The sequence below is a fragment of the Haliaeetus albicilla genome, chromosome 1 (assembly GCF_947461875.1).
Source record: "Haliaeetus albicilla chromosome 1, bHalAlb1.1, whole genome shotgun sequence".
Taxonomy (NCBI): Eukaryota; Metazoa; Chordata; class Aves; order Accipitriformes; family Accipitridae; genus Haliaeetus; species Haliaeetus albicilla.
The window spans coordinates 23,101,038-23,120,169 of record NC_091483.1 but is presented as its reverse complement, the minus strand read 5'-3'; the positions used below and the strand labels follow the sequence as shown (position 1 = coordinate 23,120,169).

General features: G+C 43.5%; 1 protein-coding gene across 17 annotated transcripts in view; it reads right to left on the bottom strand.

Annotated features, from left to right (window-relative positions):
* Nucleotides 1–19,132, bottom strand: part of ADGRL3 (adhesion G protein-coupled receptor L3) — a 523,370-nt gene that overhangs the window by 39,653 nt on the left and 464,585 nt on the right. For all 17 annotated transcript variants that reach the window (XM_069782013.1, XM_069781919.1, XM_069782024.1 and 14 more), the window contains 2 exons: nt 17,446–17,512; nt 15,954–16,045 (listed from right to left, as the gene is read on the bottom strand). In XM_069782013.1, the coding sequence (XP_069638114.1) occupies nt 15,954–16,045; nt 17,446–17,512 (159 nt within the window). The remainder of the gene's footprint in view (nt 1–15,953; nt 16,046–17,445; nt 17,513–19,132) is intronic.

Sequence of the window (19,132 nt, the reverse complement as noted above, 5' to 3'; positions counted from 1 at the left end):
CTGCAGCCAGCCAGCACCTCTGCTTCCTTGTCCGCCCCAAAGCAGCCTGGGATGCTGCAGAAGGGCTTGCGGGGACAAGGACCTGCCTACATTTCTAAGCCACTTTAGCCTTGTAGAACTTTGCCTGGGATTTGGGCATATTTGGGCTACCATCTGCTAAGCAGAGCATGGGGCAAGGGAGAGAAAGACGAAGCAGCAGCAGCCTCGGCGAAAAATCAGTCCTGCAGAGGTCAGGCAGGCAGTCTCCACTATGGAGACTCCATGGCAGCTGCAGCCTTGAATCCTCCTTTTAGCAGAGCTTGTCACAAACAGAAGCACACTGAAGTTGTATTCATGTTTTCTGTTGTTTTTTTCTTTAGGTATTAGAACGAAAATACAGCATTAAGTCTTCCACTGAAGTTTATAAAATATGTATTACTTAACCACACAACCAGAAGAGCTCCCTAAGGTAACCGCTTATTAAGGCAGTTCTTTAAAAATCACTATTATGTATCTAGCAGACCAGAACAGCTCCTTTGAAGCATTTCCAGTCAATCCTGCTAATAAATATTTAGCACGATGCAAATTGAAAATGCACTCTCAAAATCCTTCAGAAAGGTAGCCACTAGATAAAGTTTACAGCTTTAGCCGCTTGGTGTATTTTTCTCCCTGAGATTCCACCATCAGTGAGAGTACATTATCATCTTAATTGCATGTCAATTTAAAAAATAAAAATATTTTTATTTTCCTTAAAAAAGAAACAACAAATGAAGTGGAAAACACTTTTTTCCCCTCCCTCTTCTCTTCTCCTCCATGATTAAAAGCTTCCTGCATTTACACAGTCTTTTAAAAATGATTCCCAGGATATCAGAAAACTATTCTGCTCTGAAGCACAGCCAATTCTTGAACGCGACTAAAAAGCCTTTGGTTGCAGAGGTGTGCAGGAGCGAAACAGTTATTTAGTGGAAATATGCTACCTTCAGTGATGGAAAGGAATCTGTGGGTTTAGAAGACCCTCAACAGTGCAAACTGCACACGTTACAGTGTTGTGCCTCAGAAAACAAGACCTGGAGATAAAGAGGGTGTGGAGATTACTTTGAATAGCTCCATCCTGTATCCGCAGAAATAAAAAGAACCAAGCGGTGAAAGAGAACATGGGAATGATGCTGCAAGAATGAACACAAAGGACTCTTCACCAGAAGAACAAACTGAAAGTCTACTGCAATGTTGATTTGCTTCTATTTCGTGCTATTGCGCATTACTTTTTGACTGCAGGAGAAAAAGCACGGGTGTCCTAAGGCATGTAATTTCTAGGCATTTTTGGTTTTCTTCACAGGCTTTTTTTTGGTGCGGCTTGTGGGTTTTGTTTTGCTTTTTGTACAGACTTGCTGTTACTTTTTTCACAGTTTTTCTTTTCCATAGTGCAATTCTATAGCAATAAAGAAACAAAACCATCCACGTTTTGGTGTAATTGAAAATCAGAGATTTATAATTAGGGAAAATTAGGTAGTCCAATGAGTAAGGAGACAGTCTCCAATGCACCAAACACAGATTTTCTTGCGCCGCTCCCATTAACTAGAACAGGAATCATGGGGATTACCACCCATGCACCTTTCTGGAAATTTACGTCTGTATTTATATTACCATAAAGCACTCTCAGTGACAGAGCACAGTGGACCACAGGGTTGCTATTGGTATAACAAGTCTGTACTACACAGGATTAACTTGGGAACATTCACCTTGAATTCAAGTAATATCCAATCAAAGAATATAAAGCCAATATGGTGACAATTGGTTGGCAATACATATGCAGTGCATTTACTCTGCATGTTAGCTGTATGCCTGACCGTTTTCCTGCACAGTTTGCTCTTCTGCCTCAAATGCGAATGACAGAAGCTTTAATGATTTTTCAATATTGATCTGACAGCTGGTTCATGAGACCACACTGATAAATGAAATTTATCAGCCATTCAGGTCATTCTTACTTGATGAAGGGTCTGTTATCCTCATAGCTAAAGAATGCATAGACATAAAGACAAGAACACCAACATTAGAAATATAACGACATAAAAAATATAGCTTACTGCTAGTTCCCCTCCCTTCTCCCACCAGCCACCACCAAAACCAAAGGCAGACCGGCATCAGATGTGCCTAGTACACACCAGCCAGCCTGGCTTGCTGCCCCAGGGAACTGAAACATGACCAAGGCTTCTGGCTTCACACACAGAAGTGAGCATTGTTAGCTGTGAGCTGCAGCTACCCCTCCTGGCTCCCACCGCGCAACTGTCAATTGACTTTGAAATCTCTTTTAAAAATCATGGGTATCTCTGGAGAAGAGGAGTTTTGAAACTCCAGTGTAGCCACCACAGAAGGCTTTCATGCGTTCAGGTGGCAAAACTTCACCATGCCTCCAGCACTCTCTGTCTGCCACGCTGTAGTGTATTGCAGGAACCTCTTTATTGCCATTTACTTTCTCATAAGCCTAAGTCCCAAGATGCCTACTTACAAGCCAGACTGCAGCATTATCTGCTTTTTGAGATAACAGCATTAGGATCTTCTAAAGCCCTGGGTGACAGAAAGCATTGACCTATTTACTCCCATTGCATGGGGAAGGACAAAGAAAGGACTCTGCCAAGCAAGAGTGCAAAACAACTGCAGTGAAGAAGAAGCCAAGATGGACCACTCTAAGTGAGCTTCTGCCACTGTGGGAACACAAGATTAGTCGCAGCCATGTTCCTAGGGAAGTCTCCCTGACCTTCTGGGATAGGCTGTGTGCCTAAGTCTGCCTGCGTGGCAGGTGATGTGCAACACGTGGGGAGGGCAGGACAACTCCCAGGCCTCCTCTCCCCCCTGGCATGGAGCTTTTGAACCTGCAATCCCTTGCGGTGGCCACTGTGGGTGCCAGAGATGAAGGCTGGCTCAACATGTTCATCTCATTATGCCTGCCAACCTAGCCAGGGCCAGTCCATCCTGCTGAGACCTCCTTCGGTCAATACTGGCAACCTGTCAAGCTATACCCTCTGCTAAACAAACTGCTCCACTTGGAGGGGACCTGCTTCAGCCCAAGTTAGAAAGAAGCTGTATTAAAGCTGAACGATTTTCAGCAGTAACTTCTGACTGAGAGGGACACTAAGTATGTCGAAGATGAGGCTTTGTGTTTTCTCCTCACAATGGCTAAAGCCGTGCAGGGACAACTTCTGCACCATTCACATGCACCTGAAGCCACAGAGGGACCATCTGAGTATCAGCAGGCGCAGGATTTAGTCCTCACAGGAGGAAGGTGGTTTCACACAGTATATTGTGCAAAACATTCCCGTTTTGTCCCCAGCTTGTCCTTGGCTGAGAGAGAAGAGGCAGCGATACTGCCAGTCCCAGCTTTGCCCTGCCATGGTCACCTGCAGTCTTTGGGAAAGGGAGGGAACAGTCATCGAATGGGCTGGATCTGGCCACACTCATAACACTTGCCCTAATCCCACTCTGAGCAGTGAGATGCAAGTAGAGGATGCACCATGGGGGACGAGGTGGCTGTCCTCACGTCACTGACAGGTAAGCAGTGCTATATCAGCTCGAGCACCTACAGCATCCCTGAGCTGTAGCCCTCCCTGTCTCCATCCCCATCCCCCTCCAGCCATTGACAGCTCCCTGCAGCTCCGCTCCAGCATCCAACCACCCCCTTCAGCTTCCCTGGCTGCCATCCCTGCGGGGATCCCCCCTGGTCATCAGCTGCCACCCTGACAGCTGCTCACCTTAGATCTTGTGCCACATCTGCCAGCTGCATGAGGACATCTGAGCTACCCTAGGGCACTCAAAGGTGGTATCTAGCAACCCATGGGGAAAGCACAAAGCATATATGGATCAGGAAGGAAGGAGGAAGCAATTGTAGAGGAGGTGGCTTGATGCAGGGAACTGAGTCCCTGCTTCCAAGACATAGCAAAGAAAGCTCAGCTCCATCGGCTTAGCAAAACATAGGCTGAGAGAGTGCGACCTCTGCATCTGCAATGCATCTGGAGAGGTACCAAGAACATGGAAAAGCCATTGGTATTAAAAGGCTCCCCCCTTAGATGCACCAACGGGGATCTCCAGCCCATCTCAGCTCTGTAGCATGATGTTGGTCAAATCCCTCTGCTTCTCTTTGCCCTCTCATCCACTCAGCCTGTGAGAACATCGGGGCAGGTTCCCGTTGTGCTGGTGGCATGTCTAGCACCGCAGGACCTGCAGCTCCTTGGTGATGCAATTAAATGGCAATGTGACAGTCTGGAGCTCCCAGCCCAGCAATATGGGCAGGAGCAGGGCATGAATTTCTATTACTATGTTCACAACCACTCAGGTTTTATGGTAAAGATTTTACTACTGTTGAAATGTCGCTGGTGGTAGCTTATAAAAAGAGAGAATTAGGGAAATTTTTTACTCTGTTGCTACTATCCGGACCCTTGCAAAGTTTTTCAGCAATCTGTAATAGCCTTTCTTCAAGGCCGCTGAAGGCTCCGTTTCATCTCTGTACAGACAAAACGCAGAATCAGTAAACTCGGATTGCCTTTTAGCTTGAGGCTAGCACTTCAAAGCAGCTCAGAAGAAAACCATCAAAAGACCTGAGCAGTTTGTACCCCATTTCCAACCCGGATATGCCTAGGAACCACTGCCCAAAGCAAGCAGGTGCCTAAAGAAATGAGATTTTCAAAGACACCTAACTCCCAAACACTTCAAATCTCTATACATAGGGCTCGTAGGACTTAGTCTCTTATATCCCTCATGAAATACAGATCATTCCTTTTCATTTTACCAACTCAAGTGTTGTAAGAAGCTTAACTCTTGTGTTAACAACAATTTGTGTCTGAGAAAAATTACTCCAGAATGTTTTTTTTTCCCCTGGTAAAGTCTCTGAAACCTATCAGTGCTGCAGTAATACGGCATCATTATCTGCAATACATAAAAACCATCACTTAGACACCAGAAAAGCCTTGGAAGAACCCTAGCTCACAGGAGAATGGAGCTGCTAACTGGAAAACTGAGATTATATTCATTAGTGGTACAAGCAAATAATAGTCGAAGCAGAAATCATTGGAAAATCTAACCTAGCACAGCTTGAGACGTTAGATCTAAGTGCTTTCTCCAGATTTGGATAAATTCTTCCAATTCCTGGCAGTAAGGAATACAGCCCATTGAATATAAACCACATGACTCCGATCCCTCCATAGTTAACAAGAGGCTGCTACCCCCAAAGAGCAATTTGTCCACTACAAGAACAGGTGTGTAAGGGAGGTGCGGCTTTGCCATTCCCTAAAGAAATACCTTTCTCTACCGACCGCAGAGGAAACCTGAACGATGGCTTAGGTGGGAGCTTCACTTTCCAATACCTGAAGTTAAAAAGCCGATCTTTAGTGGTTGCATTATTCCTTTAACCTGCGAAATCTTACCTCACCTCCCTTGTGTTTCTTCGCAGCCCAGATGATGGATAGTGGATGGTCTACCAATCCGTATAAATACCTAATTCATTTTCTAATCTTAAAAAAGCCCTGACTTTACCTTGGGGCAAAGACTTCTTAAGGTTAATTACACATCATGTAAAACTCTTTCAAAACCTTATTTAAGTTAGATGTCTTTCAATTTCCCAGAGTACTTTCTCCTTCAGTGATGAGAAAGAATTGTTCAATTACCTTCTATATTCCTGTGATATTTCCAGACCAATACTTTTTTTAAAAGTTGCTAAAAATAGCTACTTATATCCTTGTTTAGATGCTTAAGGAATTTCAAAACCAATGCATCCTAAGCTCGGAAACCCCTTTTGTGCTGTCTATCCTTTTAAAACCCCAACATGTACCTTTTTGGCACAAGGCGACCGAATTGCCAGAAAATACACTGACAGCCCCCATACTTATGTTATATGCTGCAGACCACTTCCATATATGTGGATTAGCAATATCCTGGATTGCTAAAGCCTTCATTTTTTTTTTGCAGCAGAGAAAGTAAGGCAAAAATTTACTTTCACACAGAGATTGGTCCTAAAATGCTGCTGAACAGAGAAAATACGTTATCAAAAAAGCAGCTATTCAGCTCTCATTTAAGAAGAATAATGTCTGGTTGTCTTACATTTTGAAAACAGTTTACTTTTTTTTTTTTTTTGAGACACACAATTGAGCCACATTTAGAGTAAAACTGGGCCTTTAATAAAACCCTACATAACTAATCAACTTCAGGTGTTATCATTTTATTCAACCCTTTATGGTTTAACTTTACCTAACTTGAATTTATCACTCTTTTGACAATTCAAAGTATCTTCCCATCTCTCCAATAGCAGGAAAAGGCTCAGTAAGCACATGGACTCAGTGCTTGGGCCCCAAAATAACACAGTTTGGCTAGTGAGCAAAAATGCCAAAGTGAGTACACAGGACCTTTAGTAGCTGTTACAGGTGATGAAACCCAAATAAAAATAAATGGATGATGTGCCCCCTCAAAAGCATTTGGAAAGACCTGTGGAATTCATTTTAATATGGTGCAAATAATGCAGAGAGACAGATGTTTCCTGCAGGCAAGCACAAGAGACACAAAATGCAGTGTGCTATTGTGTCTCCCCATTGCCTGCCAATGTGAGGCAGTAGGGATGTTTGTTTTCTTTTCCCTTTTTTTTTTTAAATTTCAAGGATTAGAAAAGATTGATTTATTGAACTGCTGCAAATCTACAGGAAGGAGTTGGAAAGTCCAGTACTCCCCTCATAAAGCAAACAGGTTCATCGCTAATTAGTGAAGGAGCATCTTCATGGTGAGAAAATCAATTGCAAGCAATAAAAGAGTGCTTAAAGGATTTTGCCTTCACATTTCGTGACAAAGTTACCACCTTGATGGAATGAAGCCAAATGTCTTCCTAATCGCCTTCCTTAGGCTGTTGACGTTCATCACATGGCTTTTCAAGCCATCATTTCCAACTCTCATCTTCTGGCTCCTGCACCGTCTTTGACAGGAGGTGGCCGGTACCCTGAAGACCTCTGTAACCATTTTTGGGGTCAGCAGGCCTGTCACAGCTTCATTTGCAGAACAAACCCCTGGCTTTACATGCCTTGCAGATCTGTAAAGGTTGAGGTCCTACCTCCTGGCATAAGGCAAATTTTATAGATTGAAAGCCACTTCTGACTTCCACCAGTAGCTCTGAAAATTTTATCCAGACAAATGAGACCAAACCTTCCTTGGACCCACGTGATGCCCAAGCCCAGGATTTGGGGCAATCTGTGCCTGATTTTTTCTGCCAAAGGCAAAGCATCATCCCCTTCCCCTCAGGAAGTCATGGCCTGCTTTCTGAGATTTCTTCTTAATTATTGGAATTGGAAAGAGCAATTCTGTTAAGCTCATCTAATTTTCTGTAAGTAATTAATTACCCTTAGAATTGCTTATCCTGTTTATTTCCTTCCTCCTAACTTTGCAAAGGCATGGCATGATTATTCAAAACACACTGATGTGTAACCATGTATCTGATTGTTTCCACATGATAGGGATTCAGCAAAGCCTTTAGACACATTTGTATTACCCAAATAGCACCAGCAGGGCTTGCTGACAAAACACTTAAAATATATGGCCTTTTAAAACAATAATCATGATTTATGGTTTCACAGAAAGACCTTAGGTATTTAATATCTTCCAGGACTCTCAAATCAATAACCACTGACTGATTTTTTTTTTTTTTTTTAATTTGGAAAGGACGACACCTATCAGTGGGAAGATTAGTGCTTTACAATCACCATTCAACATTAACGCAGCCATCACAAAACCCATAGATAAACAAGCAAAACCCAAAGCCAAAACAGTCAGATATTAACCAAACCCTTCTGTGAAAAACTCAAACGGCAGCAGATTGCAACAAAATTGGATGCTGCCATCAACATTACTGGGAGAAAAAGACACCCTTACAGAAGTAGAATCTTGGGTGTTTTTCCAGCATCAGCAGGGTTTCTGCCTCCAAAGTGCTCACAAACTCTGCACTCTGGCAAAATATAAATGTGCCATATCTTTTCTTGGTAGGAAGCTTGTAAATACTTCATTCTGTCCGAACTCCAAGTGAGTTTTCTGAGTTTGCTTTAGGCTGCCTGTTCAGTCTGTTAGTGCAGAGATGCAGGTGAAGGCTATATAGGAGCAGCACTGAGCTACCCAGGGGACTAGGAAGCATGATGCTTTCTTACACAGGATCCAGGGAGATGCTAAGCCAACTGTCAGGCTTGTGAAGGCACAGTACTCTCTCTCAAGGCCATATGAGATGCAAAGATCATAGCCTGAGCTCCTGCACAAGGAAAGTGAGGCAGGCAGTTTCTAATGCTCAGCTTAGTACTCTGCAGCTAACATCTAAACTTTGCACAGGCAGAGGTTTTCCAAGGGAGAGAAAAAGCTATTCCTCATTTTCAGAAGTACCCAGATCATTTGGTCATCCTTGCAAAACACTCCTGTCAAGTTTTCTGGTGACAGAGAACGCGCTGCCTGCACGTCCCAAGCACTGTTAAAACACACACTTCATTTCTCATCCAAGCTTATCCAGACCCATACACTGGCTCAAGGGCTCTTTTTGTTCCCTAGGATCAGATTAGCCTTTCCTGGAGTGGGAATCCAGGGATGATTCGTCTCCAAAATGAATCCCTGGAGCTGCTGTGCTCTGAGCCTGCTGTCCCCAGAAGTCAGAGGAGTCCAAAAATGCTGCACATAGCACAGCTGGCTGGGAAGGAGAGATTCTCAATGCCCTATTCTTGAACAGCCTGTTCAGCTAGTCTTTCTATTTTGTTAGTAGCGCTGTATGAAAATCTTAACAGAAAGCTCATTCTTTACAGGCACTGCTATTTTATTTAACATTGTAAGTTTTAGGTAATGGACAGTCAGGATTTTGGGTTCTGTTTAACAGAGGTTCACTGTGGCTCCTGTAAGTGTCTGCATTCACTAGCTTGTATTTCAAACCCTTTGTATCTTGTCCTTTCCACCACTCACGCCAATGCACACACCTCCTTGAAGCTGCATGGGTGCACATAACCTCCTCTCCCCGCCTGCTGCTCCAGAGGAGGAGTCTGCATGTTGCCACAGACCCTCAGCCCTTACTTCGCCAGGAACTGAGAATGCCGAGGATACAGGATTTGGCCTTCTGCACCTGGACATTGTGCTGGGCACACTCCCGAGAGAGACCCCTTTGTTGTACCATGTCCTCGCTGTGCGCTCCCAAGCAACCATAAACCCAGAAGTAATGAAGGATTAAAGCACTGCTGTTTTGCAAGTCAAGTCCCCCAGGTGAACCCAATGCAATATTCAATTCCAGACCCTTTGGCATCACAAACTAATTCCAAGCTGTAGTGTCTTAGATGAATTCAAATCTCAATAGAAAAAGATGAAATAATTCTTATCATCTCCCTACTTTCACTTGTTTCTAAAATAGCTAGAATAAAGCACAAATTAGTCTTCCTTTAGTAAAAGGATACCTGCTACAAATTATTGTTCTGCATTGGTAATGTAAGCTCTTCCTACCGAAGCAGAAGAAATCTTGCATTTTCAAAAGTCTACCTTGTTCCTCACTGCACCAAACCCAGGATGTTTACTTTTTCTTCATTTCAATCAGCTGAGTAAATAAAACTAGACTGGTCAACCTCTGTTCCTGCTAGCACAATACCACTGTGTTAAATCAAGGATTTAATTTAAACATTTCCGCAGATGATTTTTTGGACGTTCTATTTAACCTTTGTTTTCAATTTTCTACCTAACTCTGAGGATTTTTTTATGACTTACGAAAACCTGCAGGACTGAAACAACAAGCTAATCTGGGGGCTGGGATTAGTCATGTCTCTTTAAATAAAATACATATGTTGAAGCAAGAAAATGAGCAGAGAATCCCACCCATAAAACATATGGGGAGAGCGGGATACAGCAACAGTTTGTAAAGCAGGCGTATTTTCAAAAGGGGCTTCTCAGTTTTGTGCCTGATGCTCCTCGTCCCTCGCCACCCCCAGCCTGGACCTGACTCCGTAAAAGAGCCCGGATTGGGCTTTGCAAGGTTTTATATAGTAATAATCAACATTGAGTCTTTGCATTTGGCTCCTACTTTTGGCTTTTAGGTTGCACATTCTCAGCTTTATTTCTGTAAGCCTGTGAGCAAGAGATTCCCATGGGAAAAAAAAAAAAAAAAAAGGAGCATGGTGCGAGTTTTAAGTCAGAAACTTGTGAGAACATACACTTTTTTATTTATCTATTACATCAGGGCCATGTGCCTTCAGTCCCGGACCATTTGAAGCTCCCACAGCAGCCAGTGAGCTGAGCAGGACTTGTTTTAATTATTGGGGATTGATTTCTGAAGGCTGCAGTGCAGGACATTTCTGCATCATCCCCATTAATGGGATTTCAGCGTGTGTTCTTGTGAATCTGGCCACAATATCTAAAAACATTTTCTCTTGCATGTTTGAATAAATACATTTTTTCCAGGGAATTTCAGGTTTTTGATATAGTGCTTATTTTACTGTTGCAGAAGATGGGATGGAGCAGGATTCCACAAGAGGGAAGAAAGCTGCAACAAAACCACAGTGATTAATGCCAGGTTTAAACTGTCTCAAGGCCCCTAATTAATAGTGCTTCTTTAGCAACAAAAGGAGCTCCCAGCTAAGACTCTGGGTTTCCCTGTCTGAAAGAAAGAAAATTAAATTTCCAGGATGACTTTCAGGTGGGTTTCTATTGCACTGGATGAAATTTTTCAACAAACCCAGGACTACAGCCTGACATGCTCCTCTTTGAAGAGGTCCCCATGAGTTGTGCTTTCTAAAGAGCATCCAGGTGACCTATGGCACAAGCCAAGCTATACCCTGGCTAAAACCATAATGCAATAAAATGGGACAAAAAAAGAAGCGAGTTGACAAATCCCTTCACCTCCTGCCTTCTTTCTAGCGGGTTCACAACAGCGTTTGGCAGCTATGGCTGACACATCGCCCTTCCAAAGTAAATAAAATAAAATCTCGTTCCCACATACTGCAGCGCAGAAGAATGTCGGGAAGTCTGGTCTGGCCAGGGGAAATGCTAACAAACCCAACCGCAGCCAGGCAGTGCTGAGGGGAGAGGGGACAGGCGCCTGCAGGAACTTCAAAGGAAAGGTTACATCTGTAAGGAAGAGAAAGGATGGCTTCTGGTCTCTGCTAGGAGAAAGTAGGTTTCACCCTCCTCCCTCCGGCCATTGGGAGATGACCTGTGTAACTTCAGGCATGGCAGCTGCTCAGTCCTGTTGATGAATCCTTTCAATTCACTTATAGGACTTGCCTTTTGTTAACTAAATAACTGCTCTGCCCACCCAATTTTCTACCAGTTTTCCATGTCAGTAACTAACATGCCCCACACTGTGCACAATAACATCGTACAGCAAAGACAGGACCTCAGATTTCAGCAGATATGGTGAAGAGCACATCTGGATTACCATCAGTGTAGCCCCATTTTTCCCCTTTACTAATGTCACGATGACTTGAACGAGAAGTATTTAAATGGCTGCAGAACAAGCACTCTACTGCCACACAATGCAAAGACATTTGGGGAGGGGGTTCATCTGAAACCCTCCATTTTGCACAGAGAATGAAGGTTAAGCATCCGGAAACATGTGGATAGTTTGCTGTGCTGCAGCATCTGGCATGGGTCAGATGAAAACCTTGTGTGCGGGGACCACAAGCAGCCACAGTGCATGCCTGACCACCCAGAAAGGAGTTGATGGATGGAAAACTGAAGAACCATGCTGGACTATTCACATATAGACGTATTTTCCTTTGTCACATAAGGCTTCCTACAGGAATGTGAATATAAAAAAGATTCAGTGTACTTCTGTCTATGACAGTCTGAGACATTTCACACATGTAACATCTACATGGCACAATGGAAAAGCGTGAAGGAGAGACTTCGAGCTGCTTGACTCCAGAAATCACTCCACACGGCAGCAACCTCCGGTAAAACAGCCTCACAGCTGCTCTAAAGTATTCCAGCTGGTAACACGTCCTTGTGAGGAGCCATCTGCTAGCAAGAGTGCATCAATACTGCACTGATATGCCTGTAGTCTCCACCTCGCAGGCTATAGATGCAAGCAGCACAGCAGGCTTTTGCCGTCAAAAAAGCCTATGTAGTCCCTGGCTTCAAAGATCTGTCTCCCCTGCAAGCTTCTAGGGCTGGGGAAATCAATCCTCCAAAACAAGGCCTTCCAGGGTACATTTGTTGACAGTGAATCAGTTTGTGCTCATGAGCAATTTCGTGCACACTTTGCATCCCACTTACGCTCTCAGATGGGCCATAAGTGAGATACAAGAGATGTGGGCAGAGCTACCAAAGACTAAATGATGCTCCTCACTGCCCATCTCTGCTCACTTATGTTTGCCACCATGCCACAAAGAGATGAAAGAGCAATGGCCACAGTGGACCTTGAGCGCCCAGAAATGGTCATTGGAAAAAGCTAGGAAGGAAAATCTCCTCCCACCCTGCATTTGAGGAGGCATGGGCAGAAAGTACATGCATCACCCAAGAGACAGCAGTTTTGGCATCCTTGTCTGTGTCATTTCATACTAAAGAGATCTTTAAAAGGCATAAGAGATCCCCACCCTGGAGGAACCCTTAAGATTTCTGTTTAAACTTATTGAAGGAAGAAGTCAAACTGAACTTTTTCAAAAGGTCCAGGGTAAAAGTAGGCTACTCTTGGTGATGGTACCTGTTGTGGAACGGGAGCTAGTCTGCCCTCCTGGCATCAGTGGCAGGCACAGAAACTCTTGCAGCTCTGAACTACATATCCCACGTACACGAGCTCACATGTTCTCCTGGCTACATGCCTCAAAAGCAGGACTAGAGCACAATCCTTGCTGCCTCAGTGGGCGCAGACTACTGAATCAGCTCAGTACCAACCTGCCATACAGGGACGATGCTCTTGGCATAGGGGGAAGGACCCACATATGTGGCTACCCTACTTCCCTCTTGAAAGTGCTGGGTTAAGCCAGAAAAGTGAACATGGGTAAAAAATAAATCAGCTCTGTACACATCAAGTCTCTGCTGGATAACCCCTGCATAACCAGTGCTCCACCGCTGGAATGTCAGATTCTCCCATGCTGGCACAATAATACAGGGACTGTTTCTGAAGGTTAGGGAAGTTTATTTTTACAACTTTGCACAGTTCCTACAAATCTTTCAGCCACACAGCGTCTGGTTCAGGCACTGCCCTTTGAATGGCTTTTCTGTTTGGTGCAGTAATTAAAGGTATCCCAGGTGACACCTGATCCCTTATCAAGTTCATTAATTTAAGTGGAGTTATTTGGCTCTCTATTTTCTATACTTCATAATGTATTTCTAACCTTTAAAGTGACATAGGCAAGCACCAGATTGCAGGGGTGCTTATTAACAGCCTATTAAAATATTTTATGGCCTTTATTTTTACATTGCCATAGGGAATCAAGTATTTTGCTGTTGTTGAACAAGCTCAGGATTTATGTTGCGAGAGCTTCACCACAGCCTAACACAGAGCAGCACTAGGAAATGAACTGGGAGAACAAACTCCCATTCAGCTCCCCATGTGCCGTAAAGCTGTCACGCACAGATGGCAGCAAGGGGCCCTCCAATGCAGCCCCTCAGTTTGGTTTGGTTTTTTAAATATAAACCGATAAGACAAGATGCAAGGCTCTGGGACCATGCTGAGAGCCAGCAAAGGCAGCGCGCGTCTTGAGAAACAGATCTTGGTGTCTTTTCACTAACCTTATAGACCCACGGAGGTAAGCTCAGAAAGGATCTTCCTGGTCACCTGTGAAATAAAGTGGTCTGTGGCTTTTTATTCTAGAGCTGCTGTACCACATCCACATTTTGCAATTGAGTTAGAGCCAATGGCTTTGGAAGAAGACCACAATCTTACCTAGAAGACTATTATTTTACCTGGAAGATGACTATGATCTTACCTACAAGTTTTCCAGAGACTGCAAGCCCCTCACAACCCTAGGAAAGCTCCCTCAAAGGTATTCCCTTCTCTGTTAGAAATCTGCACCTTCTCCTAACTCAAGCATATCCAATATCGAAACAACTCATGCCTTGGATTTAGAGACTTAACTTTGTCCTGCTTAGGTATTCAGAAATTACAATCAAGTCCCTTCTGAAATTCTTGTTTTGATAAACTTCCTTGGGTGAGCTTGGGGTCTTCCCGAGTTTATATTATGTTTCTCTTATTTTTTCAAGCACAAAAAATCATTTGCAATGAAGCAACATGTTTGGAAGGGTATCAACAGCAACATACTTAAAAGTATTTTAATTGGTTGTGTTTTCAAAACATTTTAATGAAGTTAAATCAGGAATAGACACTCATCTGCCAAAGAACCTATAAAATATTTTACAGTGACATTATAATTGACGTAACTGGTTATATAAATTCCTGGCATTTTAAACAAAGATTAGCACAAGCAAGATTATTCAGTAGGCAATTATTATTTCTGCTTTAATTATAAGGGCTTTGTGTCCCCCCCCCCCCCCCTTTTAATTTAAATGTCATACTGCAAGGCTTTCTAGACAGATTTTGTGTGGGTAACCTTAGAAAGACTGTTCTCAGCAAGCAATCCCATAGCGCTAATGCATGACGAGCAGTCATATTAATAAGTGTTATTAAATGTACCATTCCTTTAACACCTCATCCAAGACCGAATGAAAGATTATCACGCTGAGTTCAGTCCTGGACATCCAGGAGGGACTGCTCCTCCAATTTCACCTTATAGCTAAGTGATGGCAAGAGAAACAGAGGCACACCACAGAGCAGCCTGCCCATAACCTGGGCATGGACAGACATGGTGAATGAGTGCACTGTGGGTGCTGGAACTCACTGGGGTCTCCTGCATGTGTACAGGCTCTGGTCCCCTTTCCTCCCAACCCTTGAAGAAGAAGCTGCACATAAGAAACTAAAACTTCACCCAAAGGACCACGGCAGGTCATGGCACGCCAGTGGCATTGCAAGCCTTGCCTGCTGGGGAACTTTTAAGGGGGGACTGACCTAGTTTAAATTAAAGCCACATCTGGCTCAGTGGTAAGAACAATAACCTTGCAGAGAACCGCCTTGCAACTGTGCAATTCAGTCATCTCCTAATGAGCTCCCCTTGCACCTCTTCTCCTGCTCCCACCACAGAAGAGAGGGGAGAACCAACTTCCAGCTGTGTCGCACAATGCTCTCCTTTCCTGGGCGGGCAGTAAAGTGCTGACTCCCAACAGTTTCCTCCTCCTGAAGTTCTTTAGATGGTTTTATTAATTAGTAGGCTCCCCATCTTATCACGCGCTGCACCTGAAATCCCACTTGTATTTTTGAAGCGAGTAATTAAAGCCAGAGGTACTTGAATAAACAGGCACTGACGGAGACTAATATTCTATCAATATAATGAAGCAGCTTGCTAGACAGTAAGATGCCCAGGGTCAGATGTTAACCGATTCCAAGGGCAAAACGTGCCTTGGCTGGCAAGCACATCCTCTGATGTGGGCACCCCCAGGTAAACCCCCGGTAACTTTGCTGAAACTAATCAGATTCTTGGGAGAATTCGGGTCATTAAATCTGTCAGGGGCCAAAAAAACCAGAAAAGAAGTAAGGCTGCCGCCCTCAGAGCACAGAGAAATAGTAATGATCAACAATTTCAACACCTTCCCCGTAGAGACTGCAATAATTAGCCAGTAATTATTGGGCACGATTTCCTTTTACATAGAGGGACTACGAGGTTACCTGCTTCAAGGACAGCAAACACAACTTTGCTTCCTTCATGCAAAATTGAATGGAAAATGCCACCACTGGCAGCGAAATCCCAATAAAGACAGCGCTTCATCATCAGCTACTTGTTGGTACCTATTAGAAACCACTCTGCAGTGCCATAACCCAACATATTGCCCCTGGTTATCACTGCTGCCAGCAGCGTAGGTTCCCCTATATGTTCCTCAGAGAGGAACAGGGGCATAAACAGTGAAAGACAGAAACAGGCAGAAAGAAAGAAAAAAACCCGAGCACTTACTTGATATTGTCAAGACATCCAGATTCAGGTTTCAGTATGGCAGTATGATGAAACATTTTATAAAGAGCAATCCCAAGGAAGATGACATTAAGCTGCAAAGGTGGGGAGGGAAAAAAAGGGTTAATTGACACAGCACAACACGATGGGGAGAAAGTCAGCTGCTTCTCTGTAACAGAGGAGTTGCTGTAGGAAATTAGCTCTTGCTATAATTTTATGGCAACTGAATCACAAAAATTGCCAAACATTTTATAAAGTGATCTGGCCTGTAGACTGCAGGACTGGTGATGCCACAGCGTTACCAAAGCCATGGAGGTGCATATGTTACTGATACAGGGCTGGTTCCAACAACAACTGTAGTGCTTCAAATGACATTATGGAAAATTAAAAATATTTGCTGTAACGGCTCTTATGTGTCTGAGAGATGTACAGTTGTGAAAAGTCATTGCAAGCATCTTGCTTAGCCGGCCCTATTGTAATGAAGCAAAAAAGAGTATTTTTCCATGAATAGATCTTTTAAATGTGGTGTAACAGGGGATATAAGCAGGGAAATCATGACTACTGAAGATGCTTAGCACAGTGCAAAGTTAAAAAATAAAAAGGAAAAAGAGTTTGACTTTTTCTGTAAAAGATGCGATGGTGTTTCAATGCCTCAGTGTTAACAAGACTGCCAATTCCTGGAAAGGAGTTCCCCAAAAAGCCCACGCCAGGGTTTGAGACATAATCAAAAAGGGAAGATACCTTTTTATGAATGAATTGCTTAAGGGGAAAGAAACCCAACAGTTGTAGGGGGCGACGTGACCCCCTCCCCCATGTGGAAGACTGCTGAAATGGCCTCCAGTTGCAGGAGAAGCAGGAGAAGCAGGGACAATGTCTGCATTGAAGTGAGAGTGCCTGGTTTGCTGTGTTAGCCAAACTGTAGTCTATTTAAAACAAAGGATGGTTTATTTAAGCCATATTGTAGCGATTAAAGTATAAGAAAACTCCAGCTGCCTCTAAAGTTGTGTTCTCTACCTTGCTGCCGTGTTAGCTGATACGCTGGCAATGTGCTAACCGTGAAGTCACACGAGCTTCAACTTCTGCTGGGGAGTAAAAAATCCCACCAAACCTCACTTCCACTTTGGACATTATTTCTTTCCCCCCACCCTAGATTTCCCTTTTTTGCATGACTGATGCAAAGCTTCACTCTGAAATTCAAAAGGGTTGGAGGGGCAGTGAGGGTCATCAAAATAGAGTCTGGCATTTCTAAATGTCCAATGGTAGAAACCAAACTCTGCAAGCACCCGCTCTGAAGATCCCCAGCCCGTTTTGATCAAGTATTTTGCAATGCCAAGAGCCTCTTGTAATGAGAGTCTAATTGCTTGTGCCAGGTGGGGTCAAAGAAGAACATGCCTTTCTCAAATTAATCTGTGTAAATTAAAGATAAAGAGTAAAGGGACAGCAAAAGTTTTATTTCTTGACCTGAGAGATGGAGTAGTTAATTAGGAGTTCTTACCATAATTATCAAGGTCGCCGGTCCTATAAAGCTCCAAATGAAGTAGGTGTCAAGTCGGAGCCAACATCTGTAATGAAACACAGGGGAGAGAAGGCATTCAAGGACTGCACCCAGGACGTACATCAAGAGTGAGCGAGTGACAGAGAAGAATGTGAGCTGCAAAACACGCCGGTGGGAGACAGGAAATATTACATTGCTTGTTCATTCAAATGCTGAATTATGTGCCCAATTTCTGACAGCGCTATTGATGGAGTAAGATAATTACCTCTGGAGGAAGCAGGGAGAAAATGGCACAAGGCCTAGTTGCTAAAGGCTTTCTGCATCTGTCAGAAAAAAACCTTAAAACTGTGGGGTTTTTTTAAGGAAGGGGTCCGATGAGCATCCATATTGCTGCTTCTTTGCTTTAAGCTCCTCTTCCCTCTCTGGCTCTGATGCAATGCAAGCTGTCTATCAACTGTCAAGCGAGATGACATTTCTCCAGCAAGCGGATCAGAGCGAATTTGGTGCAAATAGGAAGCATGATTTGGATAACAGAAGGCTGAGGTTTAATTAGGTTTAGCAACTTCCCCTTTAGAGCGTTTTATTTCCCTGAACCTCCGGAGTGTTTTGTTTCCACTAATGTTTCAAGGGTTGCATATGGTCTGCGCTATCACATGAAGTTGATTCATGGCCTAAAACTAAATTATTAATCGCTTAATTTCAACCACATTTAATACTCCCCACATTTTTTAAGGCCCCTGGGAAATTACATTTCCATTCCTAGCTCATTCCAGGCGACAGGAAGATAAAATGGAAGTGACTGGTTACAAGACAGACGAATATAAATTCCAAGAAACTTTCACACGATGTTTAAAATAATAATATCTTGTCGTGTTTGCAACGCTGCAAATCACAGCTCCGTTTATACACAGAGGACTAAGAAAGCATAAAACCACTCTTATACTAAACATCCGATGGAATTTCCTAATTAGGCAAGTAACAGGATCTGTATATATGAATTTATCATGGTGGAAGAGACAGCAGTTCTTACAAATGACAGCTCTAGTACATGTGCTGAATGTTTTTTCCCTTCCAATGGACTTTGCAACAGACAGAAAGGTCTGTGCCAGCAGCCTCATGGAAGAGATCAGCAGGAGCCATCTGACGAGAGAATAAAACATGCTATGAACCTCTACGACTGGGAGAAGCCAAGGTATGAATAAATTCAAAAATGTAGAGAAAGCGTCTCACTTCCCTCCCTGACCATATAAATTTCAGGTCTCGTCAGTGTTGAAGATGTATCTATATATATATGGCCATACCGCTATTTGTCACAAATTAAAATACTGTCACTTCCGTGACTGTCACTCCTGAACTGCCTCTACAGCTGTTCATCCAAAATCTTCACGTGACAGCATCAAAATCTTAATGCGAGAGGCAAACAGAGGCTTTCAGAGCGATTGCAGGGAAATCTTGTTTCCTCTGAGGCTGCTGAAGTTCAAGGTGATATAGATGCAGCTGGTAATGGAACAACACAAGTGACTAGAAACTATTTGAGTCTGATTTGCTATAGGAAAGGGTTTATGCGATCATGACATCTGTGTATCACCCATAACAACATCTGAAATGTCGCCCAATTGCAACTAGATTTGAGAGAGGAATAGAGGTTTCAAGGTAATGAAGTCCCTGTAAAAAGCTCCCCCCCCCA